General features: G+C 49.1%; 3 protein-coding genes across 8 annotated transcripts; 2 read left to right on the top strand and 1 right to left on the bottom strand.

The window, feature by feature from the left end:
• Positions 1–58: 58 nt before the first annotated feature.
• HSH2D (hematopoietic SH2 domain containing) lies at positions 59–9,298 on the top strand. Of its 5 annotated transcripts, none has more exons than XM_016157827.2 (6): positions 59–653; positions 2,483–3,081; positions 5,114–5,203; positions 6,173–6,338; positions 6,962–7,096; positions 8,326–9,296. In XM_016157827.2, exons 2-6 carry the CDS (start codon positions 2,957–2,959, stop codon positions 8,887–8,889), a joined length of 1,080 nt encoding a protein of 359 aa, XP_016013313.2. In that variant the 5' UTR covers positions 59–653; positions 2,483–2,956; the 3' UTR covers positions 8,890–9,296. The 5 variants fall into 5 exon arrangements, with proteins under 5 accessions (XP_016013313.2, XP_016013312.2, XP_016013311.2 ...); XM_016157826.2 differs by having other exon boundaries at positions 2,932–3,081; positions 8,326–9,295; XM_016157825.2 differs by lacking the exon at positions 59–653 and having other exon boundaries at positions 660–2,595; positions 2,932–3,081.
• Positions 9,299–10,149: 851 nt separating this feature from the next.
• On the bottom strand, positions 10,150–15,682 carry CIB3 (calcium and integrin binding family member 3). Of its 2 annotated transcripts, XM_016157676.2 has the most exons (6): positions 15,632–15,682; positions 15,383–15,417; positions 13,596–13,707; positions 12,488–12,635; positions 11,468–11,663; positions 10,150–10,272 (listed from the first exon to the last, which is right to left on the bottom strand). In XM_016157676.2, exons 1-6 carry the CDS (start codon positions 15,680–15,682, stop codon positions 10,251–10,253), a joined length of 564 nt encoding a protein of 187 aa, XP_016013162.1. In that variant the 3' UTR covers positions 10,150–10,250. The 2 variants fall into 2 exon arrangements, with proteins under 2 accessions (XP_016013162.1, XP_016013163.1); XM_016157677.2 differs by lacking the exons at positions 13,596–13,707; positions 15,383–15,417.
• A 1,994-nt stretch (positions 15,683–17,676) lies between these two features.
• FAM32A (family with sequence similarity 32 member A) lies at positions 17,677–23,344 on the top strand. The gene is made up of 4 exons (XM_016157771.2): positions 17,677–17,812; positions 17,928–18,069; positions 21,836–21,889; positions 22,193–23,344. Exons 1-4 carry the CDS (start codon positions 17,739–17,741, stop codon positions 22,259–22,261), a joined length of 339 nt encoding a protein of 112 aa, XP_016013257.1. The 5' UTR covers positions 17,677–17,738; the 3' UTR covers positions 22,262–23,344.
• The last annotated feature ends 1,911 nt before the right edge of the window (positions 23,345–25,255 follow it).

Below are 25,255 nucleotides of genomic sequence, written 5' to 3' on the forward strand. Positions count from 1 at the left end.
TAATAATGAGGCCGATGCAGTTGTAAAAATATAATTTTTAATGGTTTGGGCTTTTTTTACAGAAGTCATGATGTGGCCCCCTGCACACGGCGAGGCTCGGCCTGCCCAGGCTCAGCTCTGCTTCAGGCTGCCTGTGCTGTTCCCTCCACCTAGAGCAGGGTGTCCCCGGCCCTGGGCCCTGATCGAGGCGACTCCTCCTACCCGTCTCCAGGAGCCCCTTCTTCCAGATCAGTTAGGCCTCCTCTGGGGATTCATGCAACTCCAGGCCCCCCTTCCTGACCGATTGTTCCCTTTGAAATAATGAAGTTAATAATTTCTCCCTCTTTATTACTTGCTAGATTATAGATGCCAGTAGGGTGGGGACTCTCCGAGTCTCTTCTCTATCTCCTGAAGGTATGGCACACAACAGGTGTTCAATAAAGGCTTTCGAGGTCTGGGTGGAGCAAGGGTGCCCCTCCACCTGCAGCTCAGTGGCTTTGTTGGTGCTCAGACAGAGGGCGAGAGGGGTTGTCCAGGTCCCGCCCTGAGGCTCACCTGCTTAAGGAAACAGGAACTGCTCTAGGGCAGTGGCCCCGCCCCACTGACGTGCAGACCCTGAATTGAAACCTAGGCTCCTACAGGCACCGGGGACAGCCAGAGCGAGGGCTTCTCAGGTATGTTCCCTGGGTGAGGACTCCTCAGTCAGCTATGCACCCACCTCTATGCCTGCCCCATGCTGGGTGAGGCTGGGGCCACCAAGAGACTCAGCCTCAACCCAGCTCTCTGAAGGACAGAGCATGGAGGCCAGACTAGGCTGGAGAGAGGGACAGGGCTGTTGGGGATCAGAGATGCATGAGGAATTTTCTGGAGACACCGGAAGGTGACCATTGAAAAATGGAGCTGGAATTGAGGAAAAAGGCATTCCTGGCAAGGAACAGCATGGCAAAGGCATGGAGGGGAGAGAGAGCTGGATAGTTTTGGGTAGAGCAAGGATACGGTTAGGGCTGGAACATGGGACATGAAGAGGTGGGGAAGGCCCTAATGCCAGTGTCAGGAGTTCGAAACTTAGTATGTGTTTATTCATCACTAAACTGTCTATTCATCAGCACACACCCTGTACCCTCCTCTGCGTCAGCCAAGCCCCAGGTGATACTGGGGACCCAGAAAAACCCAAAAGAAACTAGCCCTGGGCCCAGATTTTGGGAGCCCCTAATATGGAGGAGACAGAACCAGACAGAGACACTCTAGCTCCATGAGGAAAGGCTGGGCCAGAGGCAAGTACTGTGGGGAAGGTGGGAGACAGAGAAGGAAGCCAGTGCTTTGTCCAGGGGAAGAGGCAGGAAAGCTACCTGGAGGAGGGGGCATTTTAGCTGGGTCTTGAAGGGTAAGTAGGAGGTCGTCCAGCTAGGAAAAACAACAAGCCTGTAAATATTACCCCATGCTAGGTCATTATTGAACTCATGAACATTTATTCTATACATACAGGTGTTTTGTACTGGTCTCAGCCTATCAATAACCAGTGTGTGTCTGGACCAGCCGTTGTGATTCTTGTTATGATTTCAAGACACACTTCAGCAATAACCATCAGGAAACATTTAAAAAAGGTTTATTTATTACTTACAGGACCTGGAAACTATACAACACACCTAGGACCAGACAATGAGGCCACAGGTAGAGAGCAAGTGCATGCGCAGGGGCAGGTAGCCCGAATGGTCAATTATTGAATTCAACCCAGATCTCTGAAACAAAGGAGCCTCAGTGGGAGAAGGCAGCCTGGCCCTTTAGTCACAGGGGGCTGGCAGTGTTTATTCAAGATCGCCATCTTTGAAGTGGATGGCAATCAAAGCTTAAGTCAGACACCTCTATTACAAACAAAGAAAGAAAAAACACACTGTCAAGGCTTACACTGCGCCAGGTAAATGTTATCATTATCCCCAAATTGCAGTTGGAAATTCAGGCACAGAGAAGTTGACTTGCCTAAAGTCACACAGCAGCTAAGTGTGAGGGCTGGGATTTGAACCAGAGTTGTCTGGCTTCGATTCCAGGTTCTTAAAGTCTTTCTCACCCTGCTTTATTAAGCATTTCTTAATAGATTTAATTGCATTTGCCCTCAGAGTTCCTTTGGGCTGTTCCCTGGGAGGCGTGCTTGGTGTTTGTCCTATGGCAGGAGAAAATCAATATTGACTGAGTTGGTCCACAGGCCCTCTCTCTGTGGAATCAACCTGTACCAAAGGCCTTCTGCATTATTGAAAAATTAGATGGGGCCAGTGGGAGGGATCAGGGCCAGTTTGGGGACAGAATTAAGGGTGAATGTGAGCGGTCAACCCAGCAGGGCATAACCCTTTTGCTGGCTTTACACTGACTCCATATCGTTTGGCAAATGGGTGCTGGTTTCTTTCTCTGTTTTCCAGCGAGGTGTCATTAGATCAGGAAGTCCAGTGGTACCTGAGCCTAAAATTGTTGAGAATGAAAGTAAATTGACCACACACTTGATATGTTACAGGTGTCCCATCAGTGGCAACATTGGTGGCAGAAGCAAAAGTTTGGGTCACATGTCTGCGGTGTTTAATGAAACCATGGCAACCCTTTCTGGCGCTCGCTGCAGGACCACTGCAGGTCACTCATTCACTTACCATCTCCTCTAGGGACATCAGTAGTTACTTAATATTTAAGTAAACTCAGTTCTTCAACTTAAAGACATATGTTTATAAAGGGAACTTTCCAGCATTTGCAGTAATAGCATAATAAGAATAAAGGAAAAGGGAAAAAATCTCGAAGGATGTGTGTAAAGCGCTGGCACATAGTAGGTGCCCAAGAAACTTAAGCCAGTTTAAACCTGTTGCTCTGTCCAGCCTGGAGGGCTTCTCAAAAGAAGAGGCGCCATGAGCTGCAAAAACAGGACAAAAATGGAAGGCGAACCAGGCTTGACTCTCTCCTCTTTGCTGCCCCCAGGTGACACCTTCCTCCCTAGGAGGCCATGACAGAGGCCAGAAAGCTGCCCCCACCACTGCCCCCACGACTGGACTGGTTCGTGCAGACACAGATGGACCAACTGGCCCAAGGAGGGGTCCCTTCATGGTTCCATGGTGCCATCTCAAGACAGTGAGGTCCCACCCACACCTTTCACCCTGCCCTTTGCCATCTTTCTTTGTCTGCCCCAACCCTGGGCAGGTTTTCACTGTGGATTTCTGGGCTCAACTCAGCTAAGTGTGCTAAGAGGGTGAAAGGAGCTCTGGAGTCTGGGTTTGAATGTCGTATCCACTATGAACTTGCTGTGTGCTCTTGGGTGACTCACTTTCCCTCTCTGGACCTCAGCTTTCTCTATACAAGTAGCCACCAGACTAGCACTGCCAGGGACCTGGCATGTCCCCACATCCACCCTCAGCCAGGCCAGGCATCACCAATTAATGACAGCAGGACGTAGCCACAGAATCCATCTTAACATGACTAAACAGCTCCTCTCAATCCATCGGGTATGCAACTAACGTGCATTTTCTACATCAGCTTGAGCTCTGAAGAGATGAACAAACTCACCTAGTTAGTTACCCCCAGGGCCTGGATCTAATTAATGGAGTAAAGTACATTTATTGTAGGAAATTGAGAGAATGTTATGAAAGCCATATTCTGCAAAAAGGCAGGCTTGGTCATGGTTTCCGAGTTAGGGGGCATGCCAATAAAATATGTGAGCCACACACTGCAATTTGAAATGTTTTAGTAGTTATATTTTAAAAAGCAGAAAGGAGCAAGAGGAATTAATGTAATTGTATCTTTTATTTAACTCAGTATACACAAGATATTATTGTGTCAACATGTAATCTACTAAAGATCATTCATGAGACAGTATATTTTCCTCTATTTGTAATGTCTTTAAATAATTAATTAGTTAATTTTTATAATGAAAATTTATATTACAGTTGACATACAATATTATATTAGTTTCAGGTGTACAACATAGTGATTAGACATTTATATAACTTACAAAGTGATCATACTGAAGAGTCTAGTACCCATCTGACACGGCAATAGTTATTACAATATTGTTGATTATATTCCCAATGCTGTGTACTATGTCTTTAAAACCTGTGTGTATCGTACACTTAAAGCACATCTTGATTTAGACCAGGCGCATTTTAAGCACTCAGTAGCCACACATGGTCCAGTGGCATCTGTACTGGACAACATGGATCAAAAGTCTCCCCATCTTGTCCCCACTTTATTCTCTGTGAACCCTGGAAAAGTAGTAGTAATGATACTAAATGATAGTAATACCGTCAACCCTTGAACAACACGGAGTTTAGGGGCGCTGACTCCCCGTACAGTTGAAAATCCTTATGTAACTTTTGACTCCCTCAAAACTTAACTACAGTCATTTCTTGGTATCCGTGGGGGAATCGGTTCCAGGACCCCTTGCAGAACCCAAATCCACGGATGCTGAAGTCTCTTCTATAAAATGGCGTAGAGCAATGCACACAGTCAGCCCTCTACATCCACGGATTTCCAAACACAGATGGAAAATACTGTGCAGAGGACTGATTTATATATCATTGAAAAAAAAATCCACATATAAGTGGACATAGCAGTTCAAACCCCTGTTGTTCAAGGGTCAACTGTAATAACAGTGAACTTTTGTGAGCATGTACCAGGTGGAGGTTCCCAGACTCAATGGTGCACATGTTTCGTCTGTCCTCACATTGGCCCTGGAAGTGAGGGTTTACTGTCCCCTTGAGGAAGCTGAAGTTAGAAAGGGACTGACCCTTGCCAGGGATCACACAGCAAATGAACAGCAGAGCTGGGTTTGGAGCTCAAATGCATCTGAGAACAGCTTCTGCTTTGTTACCTGTCACACCTGGATTGACCGAAATGTGCCTTCCTGGGGGGATTCTAGGCACTGGGAAGGCAAGAAGAGGCTGTGGGAGATGGGAGAAGGTGTGCCTTCAGGTCGAGGTCATCAGAGGCCTTTGTCATATCCATAGGAACATCCCTGTCCCTGAATATCCCAAGGTCTGAAACAACCGAGGGAAAAAATGGTTTTAGGCTGTTTGCTCCGACCCGAGATGACTGGTACGCAAGGGATCTGGGCAGGACGCTGGGCAGCCAGACCTCAGCCATCTCCCTCCTGTGTGTGCCTTTCCAGGGATGCAGAGAACTTGTTGGAGCCACAGCCACTGGGATCCTTTCTCATCAGGGTCAGTCACAGCCATGTGGGCTACACACTCTCCTACAAGTAAGGCCTGGGCTAGGGGCCAGGGCAGGGGCAGGAGGGCTCTGTGGCTTTCTTTGGGGGGGCAAGGGGTGCTTTATGCCACACCTTCTCAGAGAGCAACCAGATCCAGCCAGATACGGTTGAAGAGTATGCAGCTGCAGGTCTGGCTGTAACCAGCCGACTTGGGCCTGGTGGTAATTGAGACAGTGTGTCTGAGAACAAGGGCTACTGCCCTTCCCCTCACCACCCCTCTCCCATCCACCATCTACTTGGCAGCTCTCTGACTCCACCCAGGAGGACATGTTAGGGAAACTCAAGGCAGTCCAGCTCCTTGAGTCCTCAAAGCCTGATGTGGCGTCCCCGTGACAGGCTTCAGCAGCACAAACTACTTTTCAAAAGGATTCCAGATCAGAGAAATAAGAAGCAATCCAATAGCTCCAGAGTTTCCTACAGCAGGAGAAGCTTAGGCCCTGAGTCCCACAGTCTGGCATATTGTGTGACCTTGGACAAGTTACTCAACCTTTCTGTGCTTCCCTCAAAGTCCTCACCTCTAACACAGGAATGCTAAAATTAATTTACTCTTGATGTGAGGATATAGTAAGCACGTAGCGGACCATTAATAAGTGCATCCATTCATTAATGGAGCAGAAATGCCAGGCACACAGTCTCAGGCTGGAGCCTGATTGAAATTTTCATCATCGTTTCCATTGATCACTTACCCCTAGTCAGGGACCGAGCTAAGCTTTTCCTACAGTAGTTAGTTTCATCTTCATAAGAACTCCTTAGGTCAGCCTTTGTGGCCCCATGTCATAGGTGGGGAAACTGAGGCATAGTGTGATTCGTCACCTACTAAGTGCCACATGGCTGATGAGAAACCTGCAGGGGAACCTGGGCAGGTTGCAGCCACAATGCTGCGGGGGCGGCGTGGGGGGCGGCGTGGGGACGGCATGAGGGGCGTGGGATATCCCAGGCCTGGCCGTGTCTCCACAGAGCCCAAAGCTGCTGCCGCCACTTCATGGTGAAGCTCTTGGATGATGGGAGCTTCGTGATCCCCGGGGAGAAGAGGGCCCACGCCTCGCTGGACGCCCTGGTCACCTTCCACCAGCAGCAGCCGCTGTGGCCGCACGAGGAGCTGCTGAAGCAGCCCTGCGGGCAGGCGAGTGCTGGGACCCAGGCGGGACGCAGCTGCCCTCCCAGGGGCCAAGCCGCCCAGACTCCTTGTGCTCCCCCCAACCCTTTTAGCCTCTTGTGATTCTGTCACTCTCGTGGTCCTCGTCCCCCCGCGACTCCACCCCTCCTGGGCTTTGCTCCCCTTGGCCCAGGCTGATTTTTTACAAGGGCTCATGTGCCAGGTAGAACCTTGGCTGACCTATAGGAATAGCATATTTCTTTCTAAGCCTCAGTAGGTGGGGTCTAGTTCTCAGAAGCAGCCGTGGAAGGAACATATTTCCTTATAAGGATTGATGGGCGTGGCGTAGGCCCACGTAAGCTGCTGTGGGTGGGGCATGTTTCCTAATAAGGATCAGGGGGTGGGGCCTAGGCCCTAAGATGTTGCTGTGGGAGAGAAATACCTCCTTATACAGGTTTATGGGCATGACCTAGACCCACATAAGTTGCTGTGGGCGGGACTTGGCCCTTGGAAGCTGCTGTCGAGCATGCTTCCTTCCTAGGTTTGTGGGTAGTGCAGCCCCTGAGCTCTGATTATCCAAGCATGGGAAACCCAGCCCCACCTTTGTCCTCCTCCTTGGGGCTGAGCTTCAGGTCCCCTCTGCCCCACAGAAGGATCCAGAGAACGCGGATTACGAGGATCTTTTCCTTTACGCCAATGCACTGTCTGAGGAAGGTGCCAGCGCAGCCCATGGCCCCAGTGAACATGGGAATCTTTCCTCCCATCCCATAGCTCCACTGAAGAAGGTATGTGATGGAAAGCTCTCACCGCCAACCTGGGGGAGGAGTCGGAGCAGCGGTGGCCAACAGCTGGCAGAGGACACTTTCTAGAATGAAGATTAGGTCCTGTAACTCCAAGCTTAAGCCCTTCCAGTGATTTTCCAAGGAACCAAGATTAAAATCTTACCTGTGACCTCAGCTCCTCCTTCTGTCCATTGCCAGCTCAGCTTCAGCCCCTCTGCCCTCCCTTCTTGTTTTCAGACACGTTAAGCTAACCTCAGGGCCTTTGCACTGCTGTGTGCTCTGCCCCTAGATTTCCCATGCCTGGCTTCTTCTATCAGTTCTTCAAGTGTCTTCTTTTCACCTCCAGACCTAAAGTAGCCCCCCTGCCTTCTCCGTCACATCACTCCGTTTATTTGCAACAGAGCACTCCTCTCGATTTGAAAAGCCTTGTTTATTTATGGGTTTTCCTGTTTCCTGTCTGTCTGCCCCTCCAGTCATGGCCCTTTAGGGGACGAGGGTATTTATCCTCCAACTTCCATCAGTCATTGGTCAAGCCCTGTTCCTGGGAGATTTTGATTCTCTGGAACTTCTGGTCTGTTGCGTGGCCATAGCGGGTGCTAGTGGCCAGAGAAGGTCCCCAGGCAGGGTCCCCGGTGCTGCCTTTTGGAAGTGGAGCTGGGGGCACTGAAGTGCTCAGGGCAAAGGGGATATGGGTGGCCATCAACAGCATCTGCCACACCTAAAACCCAAGATTTTGGCCTGAACAACCCGGTAGATCAGGGGTCAGCAAACTACAGCCTGAGGGCCACATCCAGCCTACTGCCTGTTTCTGTATTGCCTGACAGCTAAGCATGGCGTTTATATTTTTGACTGGTTGGGAAAAAAATCAAAAGTAAAATAATATTTCATAGACTGTGAAAATCAAATGAAACTCAGATATCCATGTCCATCAAGTTTTGTTGGAACTCAGGCCCACCCTCTTGGCAACAGCAGAGTTGAGTGATGAGTTAGAGACCGCATGGCCTGCAAAGCGGAAGATATTCGCTCCCTGGCCCTTTACTAAAAAGTTTTGCTGACCCGGGGGAGCTAGTGAAGCTGTTTACGGCGATGGGAAGGATGGGCCACGAGATTAGTTCTGGGGATTCACATGGAAACATTTCTCAGAGCTTCTGAATGGGACCCAGATCCCAATTTCTGGGGCAGATTCGGAGCTCTGGTGGGTGGTCACAGGTCTCCCTCGCTCTTGGTCTCAGGCCTCCATGAAGCCAATCCAGCTCCATTGGCCAAAGGAAGGGAAGCTGTCGGCAGAAATGGACAGAGGGCCCTTGGAAGAGGCCACTTCCTCCTGCCCTCCAAAAGCCCCTCTTGAGGAGGCCTGCCAGAAATTCTGGAAGAACCTCAAGACGCTTCCCCAGACAGGCAAGAGGGTCCAGCAGCAGTTGAAATCTCACCTGGTAGCCGTAAGCTTGCCATCACTCCGGGACTTGAAACCATCAGAGGTGACTCATGGCTTGGGGGCCAGGGTTGGAAACAGGGCCTGGGACCATAACTTCGGCACAGACCCCATGGCGGCCACATCACTCAGAAGCTTGTCGCAGCCCCAGGATGGAAGAGACAGAGACAACTCCTCCAGGAAAGCCTTGAGATCAGCCAGCTGGAGTACGGAGACCTCAAAGGCCAGGGGCTGGCACAAAGTGGTAGCGAGAGCTCTGTCTTCACAGGCGTCTAAACCGGAGCCAAGGGACTTAGAACCCCAAGAGGACTGGCTCCCAGAGGAGTACAATACCCCGCCACCCTTCGCCCCTGGGTACTGCTAGAAGTTCGCCCTGGCTCTGGGACTCTTGCGGCCAGGAGCTGCTCACACCTGGACTCCTTGCTCGCTGCCCACCAGCTCTCTGGGACCTGAGAAATGTAATAAACACGTTGCTTGGGTTTGGTCTTGCAATTGCCGGTGGAGTTATTTGAATAATAATTATCAGTTAGAGCAAAGGTCTGGGACACCTATTGTGTCAGACTCTTTGGGTTCATTATTTCTTTTACACTGTTGAGCAGACCCATCGGGTAGGCTCCTTTTGCACCTTTTAAAGAAGAGACTGAGGTTCAGAGAAGAGGAGATGGGTCGCCAAGGTCACGCGGCTATGGGAGGAGGGGCGTTGGTGCCAGGATTGGAAATGGCAGAGTTTGGAGCCTTTTTCCTCATATCCCCAATACTAGGGCTCAGCTCCCAGTGTGCCCTGGCCACTCCTTCCTCCAGAGTTCTCATGCAAATGCAGGAGATGAGACTGGCGGAGGGCCTAGCATGTAGCAAGCACTCCCTGACTCCAACGTCAGCTTTAGGAGAAGCACATGTGTTGTTTGCTTTTAAAAGGGAGAAGTGACCCAGGGCATGATTGAGGTGAGTGCTAGGGGAAATCCTGGATCACAGGACTGCGTGACCTTTGGTGAGTCACTAGACCTCTCTGAACTTGTTTCCTCATCTGGAAAATGGGGAGAAGAGCAGTCCCTCTTTCTCAGGATGACACAGCAGGATATGCATAAAACCTGGGGCTTTGGTGCACAGTAGATGCTTAATAAATGGGGGTAAAGGTGGGAGTGGACTCTCTAGAAATGATACACAGTAGGGGTGTCTGGGGAGGCCCCTGGGCTGCTCTCGGTTGTAAGAATGACCACTCTTTGGACTGACTGGGGTCATAGACAGGGTCCCTAGGGTAACCACCTCCCCTGGCAGCTCCAATGAATCAGCAAAGAGTTAAACCTTCAGTCCCTTTGAGGAATTCCAGTATTGAGGGAAAAGGACACTTGAGCAGCAAGGGGTAGGGTTCAGCCTTGTTGGGCTTCGGGGTGGGACAGCATGGGCCTTGTCTCCACACCTTGTCTGCCTACCAAGACATGCAGTGAGGCACTTCCAGCCCTAACAGTGGAGGGAGATCGGGAAATCAGCCTCTTCCTTGTACGAAAAGGGAGGTAATGGCTCAGTAGTCGCATCTGGGGTCACACAGGGAGGGCGGAGAAGAGATTCCAGGCTTCCTCCCTCCCATCTGCCCGGTTTAAGGTAGAAAACGTGTCATCCCAGCAGGTGTGACTCAGTGATGTGTGTTTATTCCTAGAGCCCGGATTCCTCGGTGGGGTGAGGGGTCATCCTGTCCTCCTCTGGCCCAGCTCCTCCTCTGAATTATCCTCAGATGCGGATGTGGAAGGTGCTGTGTGCAAAGAGGAAAGGAGTCAAATGTCATCAGCCAGACATGACCCTTCTGCATCCTCTACTCCGACACTTTTTTTGGGAGTCCCCAAGGCAGGCCAGGACCCACCTGGGGAGATGGATCCCTCCCAAGAAGCCCCAGGCTGTGGCCATCCTGACCCCCATCCCCAAGGGTTGGGAGCACATTTCTTTGGACTGGAGTTTACATTCTGAACTTGCTGTGGGACTCTGAGTGAGTGGCTGCCCCTCTCTGGGACTCAGTTTGCTTTCTTATGAAATGGGGATAATAGCTGTCCCTCCTTCCTTAGGGAGTATTGAAGGCTGAGAGCAGAACACACAGAGGGTCCTCCATCATCCCGTTGTCATTATTCATGTCCACATCTGCCAGGAGACCAGTCTTGCTTATCCAGGGTAGAGAAAAAAGGCCTTTTGTGTGTGCAAGGACACCACCAATAATAACGGCCACACCAGCAACCACAGCACACAGTTATTGAGCACCTACTGTGTGTCAGGCACTGCTCTAAATTTGTTCCATGTACTCACTTGGGGGTCAGCCAACTTTTTTCTAGACTAGAAAAATAGTTGATATTTCCAGCTTTGCTCAACGACTCAGCTCTGCCTGATAGCTTGAAAGCAGCCATAGACAATACAGGCACAAATGAGCGAGGCCGTACGCCAGTAAAACTGTGGAAGCACCTGGAAATTTCGATTTCATATTACTTGTATGTGTCACGGAGTATTATTATTCTTGGATCCCCCCCCTCTCCCCAACCATTTAAAAATGGAATTTAAAAACTATTGTTCATGGGAGGTACAAAAACAGGTGGTGGACAGCCCCCAGTACAAACTCAGGTAACCCTACTATCCGCCCCACAGTGGGGGCTCTGATTCTCCCCAGGCTGCCAAGTATGGCCGGATAGTCTGTTTACTACAAAATGTTCAGGCAAGTGAGCGCTGAAGTCCAGCCATGTTCCATTCACCCAGAAAGCTGTGACTACCCACAGGAAGTGCCCATGGGATCCTTAATTATCCCCATTTTAAAGATGCAGGGACCGGGGCTAGGGAGATCGGGAAAGTCCCCCAAGGTCACAAACGAATAAACAAAGGAAACTTCACAAACGAAGCCTGTGAACTAGTTTTGTAAGATCCCTTCTCACGCGTGGAGATGGGTTGTATGGAGCAGTGAAGAGTGTCACCTGAGGAAGTCGGGTGCCCGCAGGATCATGTTCTGGAAGTCTTCTAGGGACAGCCGCCCGTCGTGGTCCCCATCGGCCTCATCCAGCACCTTCTCGCATACCAGGCTCACCTCCTCGGCGCTCAGCTCCCCCCGCGTCAGCTTGGTCACTGTCTGCTCCAGGTCCCACATACAGATGTAGTCATCATTGTTGAAGTCTGCATAGGAGGATGGATGGGGATGTTAGGCGGACAGACAAAAGGTGGCAGGTAGGCTGGGCGAGCATGGGCATATCTTGTCCCCATGTCACAGAGGAGGAAAATGAGACACTCAGGGCACCCAAGACCCCGGGGGGAAAATCAGGGTCTTGCTTGTGAATTAGGCAGGGACAAATTCATTCATTCATTCATTCATTCATTCAATGAGTATTTTTTTGAGCACCTACTATGTGTCAGATACCATGATAAGTTTGTCATTCATTCACTCACTCAACAAGTTGTGTGCCAGTCACTGTGAAACATTTTCATTCACTCATTTAACAAGTATTTATTAAGCATCTACTATGTGCCAGGCACAGGAGACAGATGGTGAACCAAACAGATACTGTCGCTGCCCTGGGTCATCTCAGAGAGAAAGTCAATAAGAAGTGAACAGATCAATGTATAAGAAATTAAGCAGCATTTCTCTGTGTTAGAAGAGAAATAGGATGGGGCAGGTGGAGAATGACTGGGAGCAGGAGCTACTTTTGGCCTAGACTTCAAGAAGCCAGGGGAAAGGTGCTCTGGGCAGAGGATACAGTGGAGGCAAAGGCTCAGAGGCAGAAAGAGTTTGATGTGTTGGAGGAAGAGCAAGGCCAATGAGGCTGGAATAAAGTGAGCAAAGGGCAGAGGTCAGGAGGTATGGGGAGGGGTGGAGGACAAAGCAAAGCTGGGCCTCAAAGCCCTTGGGGAGACGTTGTGACAGCAGGGCAGTTCCTAGTCCTGGGCCTGGTCTTGTTCCCACTCCCTGCCCCCCACACCCCCACCCTGGGCCTTATAAGCACCATAGATTTTAAAAGCGTAGTAGGCTTTGAGGTCACGGGGAGCCATTTCACTCATCACGGAAAACATGTCCAAGAAGTTGTCCAAGGTCATGTGGCCATCCCCATCTTCAGAGAAGACCTGGGCAATCCTCTGGCGAAATGGGTTGTCCTGGGAACAGCAAGCAGGGAGGTCATCTCTGACCAGGGTCTTGGGGGCTCCACGTGGTCTCACTCTCAGCACCCACATTCCTAGGAACCTCCAAGTACCCGCCACCAAGACTCCACCCTCCCATGATCTTTGAAAAGGACTTCAGGCAACTCTACTCTCTGTCCCCGTGGTCTGCTTGATGTTGACCCCCTTCTAGCTACAGAGGCAGCCACGTGACCTGGGTGAGGCCAATCAGAGATTTCCCTCCACCTGGCAACTGCGATTGACTCTGGGATAGGCACGTGACTCAAACTGGCCAATCAAAGGCTGCCCTGGGATATTTTTTGAAAAACTGAAATGTAGGGACCTACATTCCACCGGTTGTAGAGCTGACAAGAAATCTGGGGCCATCGAGGGTTCCCTTTACTACCTCAAGAGAACAGGCTGCCTGAGACTAAAGCCTCTTCCTGGGAGGAGCTAAGAGATGGAGATTCCTGAGCACATCCTCAGAGACCCTGGTTTCAGCCATACCTGATGCTATCCCTGCCCCTGGATTTTAGCTCATGTGATCGATTCTGTCCTTCTTGAAGGAGGTTTATGTCCCTTGTGATACAATAATCTCTGTGCATAGTCACTCACTCTACAAGTACTCTCTGGAGACACAAACTACGTATCAAACATCCAGCCAAGAAGAATGTGCATTTAGCAACTCCTACTATGAAAAGAACTAATGTCCCCTAAGTACTTGCCATGCAACAAGCCCTGTGCTAAGCCCTTTACCTGCATTATCTCATTTCATCCTCCCAACAACCCAGGGTTTGAATCCTCTCTCTGTCACATCCTGGCTGTGTGGCTATGAACGAGTGTCTTAACCTCTCCAAACTTCAGTTTTCTCATCTGTAAAATGCAGCACTCACGTCATAGAAATACAGCAAGGAACATCACTATTATTTCCCCACCTCCCCCACGGCCCAGGCACACCTTCAGCTCAGGCATCCTGCTGATGAGCTCGTAGGGCACCTTCACATCAGGGGAGCTGGTATAGTCAAGGGGGACGAGCTGGGGGGCCAGGTCCTGGTAGCGATAGAAGAGCCTGGTGTAGGGAGGAAAATGCCGGGAAGGGCTTGAAGATGGAAGGGAGGGGACTTGTCCCTCCTCTCCCACTCTCACAGCTGCTCATTCCATATTGAAAGATGTTAGGTCCCTGGGAGCTATCGGCTCTGGGCCCAGCCTTCAGGTACACAGAGCCACACACAGGCACCCCTATCTCTTTGGGGGCAAGGTTAACATAAAGAGAGCCCAGAGCCTGGGGAGACCAGAGTGGGGGAAGCAAGCCAGGGAAGGAGAAGGACGTCCTGGAAGAGGGGGCATTGGTCCTGGGCTTTGAAGCATGAGTAAAAGCCCATTAGCTAAATGATCTTCGCAAAAGGGAGAGCGCTTAAGGCAAAGTCATTTCACAATGACCCGAGACAACTTATGAATCTCTGGACATCACCACATTATCGGCAAGACCATGACTCTAAATATCCCATCCTCGCATTTTCCTTCTCTCTCTCCATTATGGGAAGCAGGGTTCTCTCAATGGGGCACAACAAAAACAAAAGCTAATATTCAAGTTTTTTGATAAGGTGACTAAAAGACATTTGGAAAACACCAAAAGTTATACACATTATCTTGATTGGGAAACCAGCTCTCAACTCTGATGCCCCCACCTGGTGACATCATACCTCCATTGGAGCATGTTGAGCAGCAGTCATGTAGAGACCATCCTTGATGAGTCAGAGATCCCTAAGCTGCTAGGGACTGTCTTGGAAGGAGACAGGAACCCTTGGGTCCTATGATGACTAGCAACTCAAGGAGAAAGTATCTGAAATTCAGTCTTGACCACCCAGTTCCCTATATGGGTCCCTTTAGAGAACAGCTTGAGTTTCTGTATGTCCTTGAGCAAGTCTCTCTTCTCCTCTGAGCCTTAGTTAGCCTATCTGACAAGTGAGAAGCTTGGGACAGACAAAATGTCCGCCCTCAAATTCCTTGGGACTCAGCCCATCGGCAGAGCCAGGGTCAGCCTTCCCTGTCTGAGCCTCAGTTTCTCTATCAGTAATTCAATCATCATGGCCAGGGTGACCCTGAAAGCTGCTTTCACTTAGACAATGGGGCTCATTGGTGAAAGGTGTGGCCATCAATAATGGATGTGCTGTGCCTACACAAATGGGCCCTTAGCCCCGATCACTCTGCAGCTGAACCCTGGCTGCTTGGGTTTCATGGCTCCAAGTTCCTGGGTCAGAGACTCTGGACAATAGCTCCATGGGCTGAGTAATGACGTGGGATACCCGTCCATGCCTGTCTCGCTCACACTAGGAACTTGAAGCAGCCTCAGGGCACCTCCCTTTATCCTTACCTTAATGCCAACCCCACAGTCCAGAGCTGGCTCTGTACTCTGCCCCTGGGCTCCCAGCCTCCAGTCCCGGGCTCTTCACATTGGCCTTAGGGGAAGAGGGGGTGGTCCTTCTAACATGCTGATCTGTTTCTGTCCTGCTCACACCCTCTCCATGACTCCCTGCCATCCTTGGGAGAAAGCCCAAGCTCATCAGCCTAGAGCATGACAATATGGTGAGATGTGACTTTTCAGACTTCTCATCTTTGTCTCTATACACTGACCATTAGTTCTCTAACTGCCATGAAGCGCTGGGACTTGTCAAATTACAAATATCCTCTAGCACCATATAGAAAGTTGTGTCAGGTCTTCCCCCCATTCTCCCCAGACTGACCTCATGATTTCCTTCCTCGTGAAGAAGGTACAGTCCTGCAGAGAGAGATGTTGGCTTGACCCAGACCCTGCCCAAGGGCCTCCTTCCTCTCCCCACCACCCCACACTCATCTCTGCCAATGCTTCACACAGAGCTGCACCAGGAACCCTTGCTGACGGCACACCCAGGACCAAGGGAAGCGGTCCCCAGTCCTCAGACCAGAAAAATTAGGCTGCCAGACCCACCGAGGGCCCCACCCATCATTCGTACCTGATATGCTTCCAGCTGCTCATGAGTGAAGACTGTCTGCTTGTTGCCCATGGTAAAGGCCACTGCCAGGAACAGGCTCCTGAAGCCCCCAAGTCTCCTCAGGGCCACGCGGTTGCCAGGCTGCCACGCACCAGTGTCTGGGCAAATCTCCCTGCCCTGGCTGTCACCTGCCCACCCGCCCTGTCACCCCCAGCCTGGGTGAGACTCAAGTTACAGCCGAGCTCTCTGGCCAACAGTTTGAGTATGTCCATGACCACCAGGGCAAGGTCAAAAAGCCTCAGACAATATCTGCCACCAATAGGTGATCCTGAGCGGAGGGGGCACCTTCCAAAGACAGGCAGGGAGGTAAAGAGACTGCAAGAATACCCCAGCTCAAATGCCTGTTCTCCATTGACTAGCTATGTGGTCTCAGGCAAGTCACCTGACCTCTCTGAGCCTGGTTTTATAAGATGGAAATTATTTTTGTACATAGCTCAGAGAGTTGTTTTAAAGATCTAATGAGGTCATTAATGCAATAAAAAGATGGGACTTACTAATCGCCTGGCATAAAGTTTTAGTCAAACAAGATGATTAAGCTCTAAGATCTGCTGTACAATATTGTACCTATAGTCAACATTAATGTACTGTATACTAAAAAATTTAAGAGGATAGATCTCATGTTAAGTGTTCTTACCATAATAAAATAACAAAACATGCAGTTCTCATATGATCCAGCATTCACACTCTGGGACAGTCCCAGAGAAGTGAAAACTATTTCACACAAAAACCTGTAATAGATGTCTTAATAGCACCAAATGGGAAACACCCATATGTCCTTTCTCCTTATAACATAAATCATCAATGGGGGCAATATTACCCCACAAGAGGACAAAAATGGATTTAGGTGGGGACAAAGAATGTTAACTATTTCAATGGTTTCTGGCTCTCCAAAACAACTCTATTCATTGGTAAACTTTTCTCATTAAATTAAATTAAAATTAAAGTGTTTTCTTTAGGGGGAGATATGAAAAAAATGTCTTAAAGGTTTATAAACTAATGACTTATTTACAATGGATGGCTTCATAGTGACCTGATGAAAGCGGCATAGGTTGGATTATGGTTTGTGCCTCAGTTTCCCTACATTTAAAGTCAGGATGGTTTATGGAATAGGGTGGCTGTGAGAATAAATGAGATGACCCATATAAATTCATATAAAGTATTAGCTGTTGTTATCATTATTCCCATTCTATGAGGAAAGCTCAGAGACATCAATCCACTTGCTCCAAGGCACACAGTCTTGGAAGAGCCAGAGACAAGCTCCACAACTGCTGAGTTGGCTGGGGAGAACAGCTTTCTCCCGCTGAATCTGTCCTGTCACTCTCTGAAGAGCTGATTCTGTCATGCACGGCCCCACGAGGAAGCTGGCACAGGCTGTCAGGCCCTATCGTTCTCTTTTGGCGCTCTCATCCAATTCTGGAATGCCAAAGGGTGAGCCTATATGGCTGGAGAATTGGGCAGTCGCTTGCTTCCCCCTGCAGGTAGAATTGGGAAATGCAGGCACGGAGCCTTCCTTTGTCCAGTGTTGTTCAGATTTGGGGGATCGTTGCTTTTGCTCCCTCCTATTCTCCTTCTCTATACACTGACCATTAGTTCTCTAACTGTTACGAAGCGCTGGGACTTGTCAAATTACAAATATCCTCTAGCACTGTGGCACAATTTGGTCGACAGTACAAATTAAAATGCATGCTACCCATTGGACATCCAAAATATGGCGTTAAAAGAGAACAGGACATCCAAAGGCACATAAAACACGAAAAAAGACGCTGAGTTTTAAGAAACGGCGTTTGTCAAATCGTTTCCCCTTGTCTACAGGATCCCAAAGTCGGGAAGCCCGGAAGTGGGCGCCAAAGCCGGAAGTGTGGCAGGAGACGGTTTGCAAAGGAGGCGTAGCGCCTGACTCTCCAGGCCCCTCCCGTAACCGGAAAAAGCGGCGCGAGTCCAGATGCCAAAGACGCATGCGCACTGCTTCGCACTGCCACTCAAAACTAAGTGAGGCGGGAGTTCTGCCGGAAGTAGTGTTCTCAAACAGGAAGTGTGGCAGTTTAGGTACTAACTGCAGACAGGCGCAATGGCGGCCTACGAGCAGGTCCAAAAGGGGCCCTTGAAGCTGAAAGGCGTCGCAGAGCTCGGTGTTACCAAGCGGTGAGTTCCAGGAGCGCGCGCGGCCCTATCTTTTGTCCCCTTAAGTCTTTTCGAGACCCCGGGCTCTCGTCTTCTGACTCACCCTTACCCCATCTCCTACCGCCTTCTCTCCCAGGAAGAAGAAAAAGAAGGACAAAGACAAGGCGAAACTCCTAGAAGCGATGGGAACGAGCAAAAAGAACGAGGAGGAGAAGCGGCGCGGCCTGGACAAGCGGACCCCAGCCCAGGCAGCCTTCGAGAAGATGCAGGAGAAGCGGGTGAGGCGGATGGGGAGGCCGGGGATGCCGCGAGCAGCGGGCTTGGGTCTCCAGCGGGTGGGTGCCTAGGAAGGGCCTGGAGACTCGAAAGCGGTACTGTTCCAGGATGCTCGAAGGAGCAGTCAGAGAAGACTTGAATTCCGGGGAGAAGATGATGAGTGAGAGAGGAAGAGCCCACAGCTGGGGGAGTTCCGATGACAGGAAGCCCTTCAGGCCTGAGTAGATGGCAGAGTTAGAGATAGCGTTGAAAGGAGCCAGAGCCGAGAATCGGGTTTGGATTCCAGCTTTGTCACTTATTTGCCCTGTGACACTAGGTCAGTAACTTAGCTTCTTTCCGTGCCTCAGTTTCTTCATCTGTAGGGGTCAGGGTAGTACTTTTTCCTAAGCGGAATGGGAACTTTGTAAAGCAGGTAAAGCATTTGTCACTAGGTGTGGTATAAAATCAATGCTCAGTTGGTGTTAGCTGTTGATACTAAATGGCTATGCTCCCTGCTGTAAGTCACCACAAAGTCTGTTTCCATGACGACTTTGTTGGCAGATTCAAACATGTTGTTTTTTAAGGCTTTATTAAGTTATTTCTCTCGATATTAAACACTTAATAAATGTGCGTAGTGGGGATAGGAGTGGTCAGCGTTAGATAGATAAGCTCATGCTGCGGGGGTGGGAGGGTAATCAGTCTAGGTCAGTGGTTCTCAACTGGGAGCTGGTTTTTCCCCTACTTCCATCCCCAAGAAGTCATTTGGCAATGTTAGGAGACACTTTTCTTTGTCAATAGTCAGGCTGGGTTCTAGTGGGTGTGGGGTCAGAAGGCTGCTCAACATCCTATAGCGATCGAATTAGCGCCCCCTACAGGAAAGAATGATATGATCCAAAATGTCAATAGTGCCCAGGCTGAGAAACTCTAACCCAGGACTGGGTGAATTTCTCAAGTTACATTGGAGAAAAGTTTATTCATTGCTCTCAGGCCTAATTCAGTTGTACAAAACAAAACAAAACAAAACAAAACAAAACAAAACAGAACAAAACAAAAGTGAGATGCACTGGCTTTGGTAAGACAGAGTTGAGTTCTACTCTGTCTCTATTTGCTTGTTGGTGGTGTAACTCTGGGCAAGTTGGCTAACCTCTCACACCTCAGTTTCTTCATCAGTAAAGTAGGGCTGAAGTCCCTTCATAGGTTTGTGGCGAGGATTTAACAAGTGAATGCACATACTCTCTTCCCTAAGAGGCAGGGATGGAGTGTTACTCCTGGAGCAAGCATGGGGTCGAGGGGAGGCCAGTGCAGCCTACAAGGTGACTAATAATGGCTGCTCAAAGTCAGGCACTAATAGTGGAAGTGATGGAAGTTACCGAGTTTGGAACAGATTTTGAAAGAATAGCGGAATCAGGTGATGGATTGAGTGTGGACTGTGAAAGAAGAATCAAGTATGACCAAGAATTTTGGCAGGAGAAGCTGAGTGAATGAAGGTGCCATTTACTGATAGAGGAAGAACTGTAGGTAAAGCAGGTTTATAAAGGGAGGGATCAAGACCTTGGTTTTAGAGAAGTAAAGTTTGAGATGCCTGTTAGAAATACAAGTGGAGAATTCTCGTGGACAGTTTGACTTCTGAATCTGCAATTTAGTGGAGAGGGCTGGGCTCCAGATAAACATTTGGGAATTGCTATGGGACCAGATGATCTCCTTGGAGGAGGTACAGTAACAGAGGTCTAAGGTCTCATCTCTGGTGATTAGGTGGTGTCAGAAAAGAAATTGCAAAGGAGTATGGGAAGGAACAATACCAGGAGAGAGTGTGTGCCTTTAGGATTCGAGCGGAGAAAGTGTTTGGAGGAAAAGGAAGTGATCAACCGTGTCATATCCTGCCAAGAGGTCTCTTGGAGTGAGCATTCAGAGCCCATTGTTGGCATTTGGAATGAGGAGGAAGAAAGGCTGATTAAATATAACAGTGTATGTCAACCATAATTAAAAATAATTTAAAAAGAAAGACGGATTAGAGTAGATCCAAGAGAGGGTGGGGAGAGGCAGAGCTGGAGACAAGGAATAAAAATGATTCTTGGGAATTTTACTGTCAAAGGAAACAGAAAAATGGGCCGAAACAGAAAAATGGGCCTGTAGCTGGAAGTGATAGAAAGTCAAGGGGAAGTTTTTGTTGTTAGCATTTAAAACCGGAAGTACTGTTGCGGCTTTTGTTTGGAGTTTTGTTTGACCCACAAGAGAGAGAGATGAGGCAGATGAGAGAGAAGGGAGAAGGTGTGGGCAGAGCTAGGTAGTTGGTCATTGCAGATTCCCTTGTGGAATGTGTTCGATTGAGTATGGGGAGCATGAAGGCTGGACAGCTCCTGGCTCTTGGGGGCAGGGCCTTTGGGGTGGGGCCCTGGCCTGGTGGAAAGTATCAGGGCTGAGGATCTCCAGGCCCATCACCCACTGTGCACTCTGGTCTAATTTTCTGTGTGTGTGATGTGGAGATGGTGACAGCCCCTAAGACACCCTGTGAACTTGATGCATGGAGTAGGGAAAAGGCCTGATATTGGCGACAGCTGGTCAAATTAGTTTGGCCCCTTTTTAGGAGACACTGGCCTCATGTGGGCTCATAGCAGCATAAAGAGAGTCAGGAATGGACAGAGTAGACACTTCAGGGGGAGAATCAGCCAGGTGGGAGCTGACTCGGGGCAGAGAGATGAGGCAGCAAAGGAGAAGAGGGGCAGGGAGGAGCAGCCAGGTGGCAGCTGACAGTATTATTGCATGTGTCTGCAGATTGACCAGGCTCAGCTGAGTGGTTCTGCTGACCTTGCTTGGAGTCTGGAGCAGTCCCATGGCAGCTGGGGCTGGAGGCCCAACTGGGCTAGAACATTCAAAATGGTTTTGCCATCACAAGTCCACTGCCTTAGTGCTCCTTCTCTGGCCTCTCTCTCCACATGTCATTTCATCCTCCTAGTCCTTTCTGTGTAGTAAGGTCATCGGTCTTCTACATGATGGCTGGCTTCCAAGGGCACAAAGCGAAAAGGTGCTGGGTCTTCTTAAGGCTTCAGCCTAGCACTGACACTACATTCTGTTAAGTAAACTGAGTCACTGGGCCAGCCCAGAGTCATTGTGGCAGATGATGTACAAGGCCATGAATACCAGAAAATGCAGTTCATGGACACATAGGGGTGTGGAGGGCCACCAAAGTGAGTCAGCCATAGCCAGCCAGCTAGTAGGTATAGAGCCAGGTGCAGCCTCAGGTCTGTCTGGCTCTGCATCCCATGCACTTAACTCTTACCAGGTATGATCAGGTATTGGGAATGAGGGGTGGAGCCAGTCATGTTGGTGTTGGATGCATATTCCAGAGTCGCTCGTGAAGGTATTTGAATCTTATAGCCCTCCTGGCACTGTGTCAGGACGGATACTCTCACTCGGGCACCTACTGTGTGTCACATCCTTTCTTCATTTGTCATCCTTCCTCCAACCCCATCAGGGACTTCTTTTTCTGCAAAAGGGAGATTCTGTCAGTTGCCCAAGGAAGCTGGAAGCACTGGGAACTTGTACAGTTCCCAGCAGAGTCTACCCAAGTCAGTGCTAGTACATTTCCTGCCACTCAGACCAAAGGGCAGCTGACCTTGGTTTCTGGTGGGATATGTTGTAGCAGACGAGCCTGAGTGGACTCAAGGGACCTGAGACCTCCAGCTGTTCTAGGTGTGAGAGCCGGGCTAGCTGGTACTCCCATCTCCCATCGTGTAATGGCCTGGGCTGTATCGAACATGTGACTCACGTGCCTTTTTCTCTTCTCTTCAGCAAATGGAAAGGATCCTGAAGAAAGCATCCAAAACCCACAAGCAAAGGGTAGAGGTAAGTCACATGCCCCGTTGGAGAGGCTCAGCCATGTAGGTGCCTGCTAGGTCTGGAGGCTTGGAGCCTGGCAGAGAAGCCATTGGAGTGTCAGCAGGGGTGGGTGTTTACCCAACCTCTCTGGGGTCATTAAAGGGAGAGGCTGGGGTTCTGGTGACTATAAGGCCTGGCAGGGTGGCTTTGAGCGGAGAGGGCTCACTGAGGGGAGACAGGAAAAGGGGAAGTGAGGGTGAGAGGTGCCACAAGTCTCTAGCACCCTGCTTGGCACTGTGCTGACATGGGCTTTCTCCTTGGCATCCCCAGGACTTCAACAGACACCTAGACACACTCACGGAGCACTATGACATTCCCAAAGTCAGCTGGACGAAGTAGCCTCCCTGCCTGCAGTATGGAGTGGCACCAAGAAGAAGCAGAAGGCCAAGCTGGGGTTATGTTTGGCGCCTTTGGTATTTTCCAGAAACATCCTTGTACATACACCCTGTGTCTTCTGCTGGGACAGTGCTTTTCAAAGCAGTGTGCCCTCATTCCAGAACATAATTAAAGTAAGACTGTCCTTTTACCCTATTTTCATTTCTCAGTAGCACACTGAAGAGGAACCTTCTTGGTTTGGACTGGAAATTATTGAGAGTTTATCCACAGATTAGGGTTATTTCTGTGTAAATACCAATGAACAGTGTTTTTATGCCCAAGTTGCATCTAACTAATTTTCACAGCCAGCCAACTATATTTGGCTGGATGGAACTGACTCCAGAGGAGAAGGAGCTGCAATGTGCATACTCTCTGGGGCTCTGCGTGGGATGTCCTTTCAAGCTCCCTCTAGCTGGGGGCTTATGCTGTTTCATCTGGGGCCTGGTGAGGCCACTTGCAGCTTCATGGCCTTCAGACTACCTCCTCAGCCACCTGGCCAGAGAGAATAACTATCCAACGCAAAGATTGGAACAAATGCTTTGTCCTTCTCTAAGTTGAACTGGTGGCCGGCACATAGCCTATTGCCCCAAATTCCCCATTCCAGACGTGTCCAGTGGGTATTGCCATGGCCGACATGGCCAGACAAGCACTGCATTCTTTGTAATGGAACCCGGATACCGCCTCGCTACCCTCAACCCTGGGCTCCAAGCAGCTCCCCATGTTTATTCTGAGTTGGCACATAACATGGAACCTGTTTGGCATTCCTGGCCTAAGGACACCTCTGGCTGATGGGACCAGAGCACAGCTCTAGCACAGACAGACATGGGTGCATTCAGAGTAGGACCTAGGTTCAGTGCTGTAGAGCTGGGGTGTTGGAGCCTTCATGTCCTTGCGGGATGAGGATTAGACTGCATATGCTACAGGGAAAAATGGCCTCTGTTGACGCAGATTGAAACAAGAACAAAGAAGAGGAAAATGTGTTAAATGTTGGGTTTGGGCTGTCATATGTGAATGTAAAATAAAGCAAAAACCAATTATTAAATATAAGTCTGAGTATCTTAATTATAGGCTGTTTATTACCAGAAACACTGCCTTTTGGATTTATTGCACATGAAAAATGTGTGTACTACAAAACGACTATTTGCTTTCGATTTGGAGAAAAATTGATGACATGTTTCCACCTGTGGTTCAAAACCCACCCGAAATAGGTGACATACTCTCATTAGCAGTGGCTCTTTTGGGCAGACTCCCCTTTAGCCTCATGGCGAAAAGTCATATTCAGCTCTTTTCTGTTCACGAGCCAGCAGTTGGGGTCTGTGAGCATGACGTGGTGCTGTGAAGTCAGTATGGTAGAAGATTATACAATTGTCCCTGCCTCACAGACTACTCCAAAATGGAATGGCTTAAAACCACAGGATTTCTCTCTCACTATTCTGTGGTAGGTTGTGCTCAGTCAGATGGTTCTTCTGCTCCACGTGGTGTAGTTTAGTTCACTTATATTGACTTGTCCAGAACCAGAAAGTCCAAGATGGCATCTCATCCACCAGTCTCCTCCCACATTGGCTTTTTCATTGGCCAATACAAGTCATGTCTAATCTGGGAGAGAACCACCTAAGAGCATGAACGCCAGGAGACATGGTTTATTGAGGGCCATCGCTGTTAATGGTCTACCACAGTGGCTCTCAAATTCTGCCATATGTGTAACAGCAGAATTTGACACTGCCTGGGATGGGGTTTGGTCATTGAGATATTTTTTTTTAGAGCTCCCCAGGGACCCTAATATACATACAGCAAAGTTTGAGAAACCCTGATCTACCACAATAAGTATGGTCTTTTCTGAGATACTGCAGAGGTTAAATCTGGCTTACATATTAAATATAAATGCCAAGGATTAAATTCAGATGTGACTCCAATTCCCCTACAAAAGGAGAAAAGGTTACAAGTAAATTATGTGTGAGGAGCGTTTACCGTGACAATCCTCTTGGTACTTCGAAATCTTCCTCAAAAGACATTCTCCTATCCCTTAATAGTGTATTAAACATCTAAAACGCCCCGAGCAAGCCTGAAAGGAAATGTTCCATAATGAGAGGTCTCCTCTCCTGGCTGGTTTTTCTTGCCTTATACTTTTTGTTTTTCTTCAGTGAGATGTATAGTTTTGCAATTTTAAAGAGACATATTTTGCTGTCACAAATTGGGCAAAGTATGAGACTAGGTACAACAGGGTTTCTTACAAGAAAACTGTCAAAAAGCCTCTCTTGGCTGCTTTGTGCAAGAATGCTTCCAGCTCAGGACTGACTCAGCAGTCCTCAAATATTCCAGTGTTCTCTGGATTTTCCTGCACTTATATCTTTATCCTAAGCATAGGTTATATTGCAAAACGCCATCTTTCAAAACACCAGGTGGAGATAGGAGGGAAGATCAAAAGTCAGAGGCAGGCAGCACAAGTAAATGGTTCTGATACTATAGAGTTGGGATCCCCAAAACACTGATGGTTCCTTGGCACAGAATCCTGGCATTTCTCCACAGCTCAAAAGTTCATAAAATCAATAAAGATAACAATCGGTTGATTAATCAGGGGTCACAATTTGCACTACCCACCAGTGACCATTAATTATATAAATAAAACAAGTGTTTTTCGCTCAGGTTCAATGGGGCGTGGTTTTCGGATCGTTCCAAGCAATAAACAAGCACGCTTGTTGACTGATTAATGCTCGCCCTGACAGGTGACAGAAGTGACTACTGATAAGGCTTGATTGCCATTCAGAGAGTTTGTTTGCCCTCTTTCTAAGTAACCACCACTTTAACCCGCATCATAAAGCATATGACAATTGGTGACGACGTATTTATTTACTAGACTCCACCACCAGAATAGGACTTCCACAGGGCTGAGCCCTTGGTGGGATCCACCATTGGGATCTCTCACCTAACTTGGCTCACAGGAGGGAGTTTCCAGCTGCC

The sequence above is a fragment of the Rousettus aegyptiacus genome, unplaced genomic scaffold (genome assembly GCF_014176215.1).
Source record: "Rousettus aegyptiacus isolate mRouAeg1 unplaced genomic scaffold, mRouAeg1.p scaffold_m13_p_16, whole genome shotgun sequence".
NCBI lineage: Eukaryota > Metazoa > Chordata > Mammalia > Chiroptera > Pteropodidae > Rousettus > Rousettus aegyptiacus.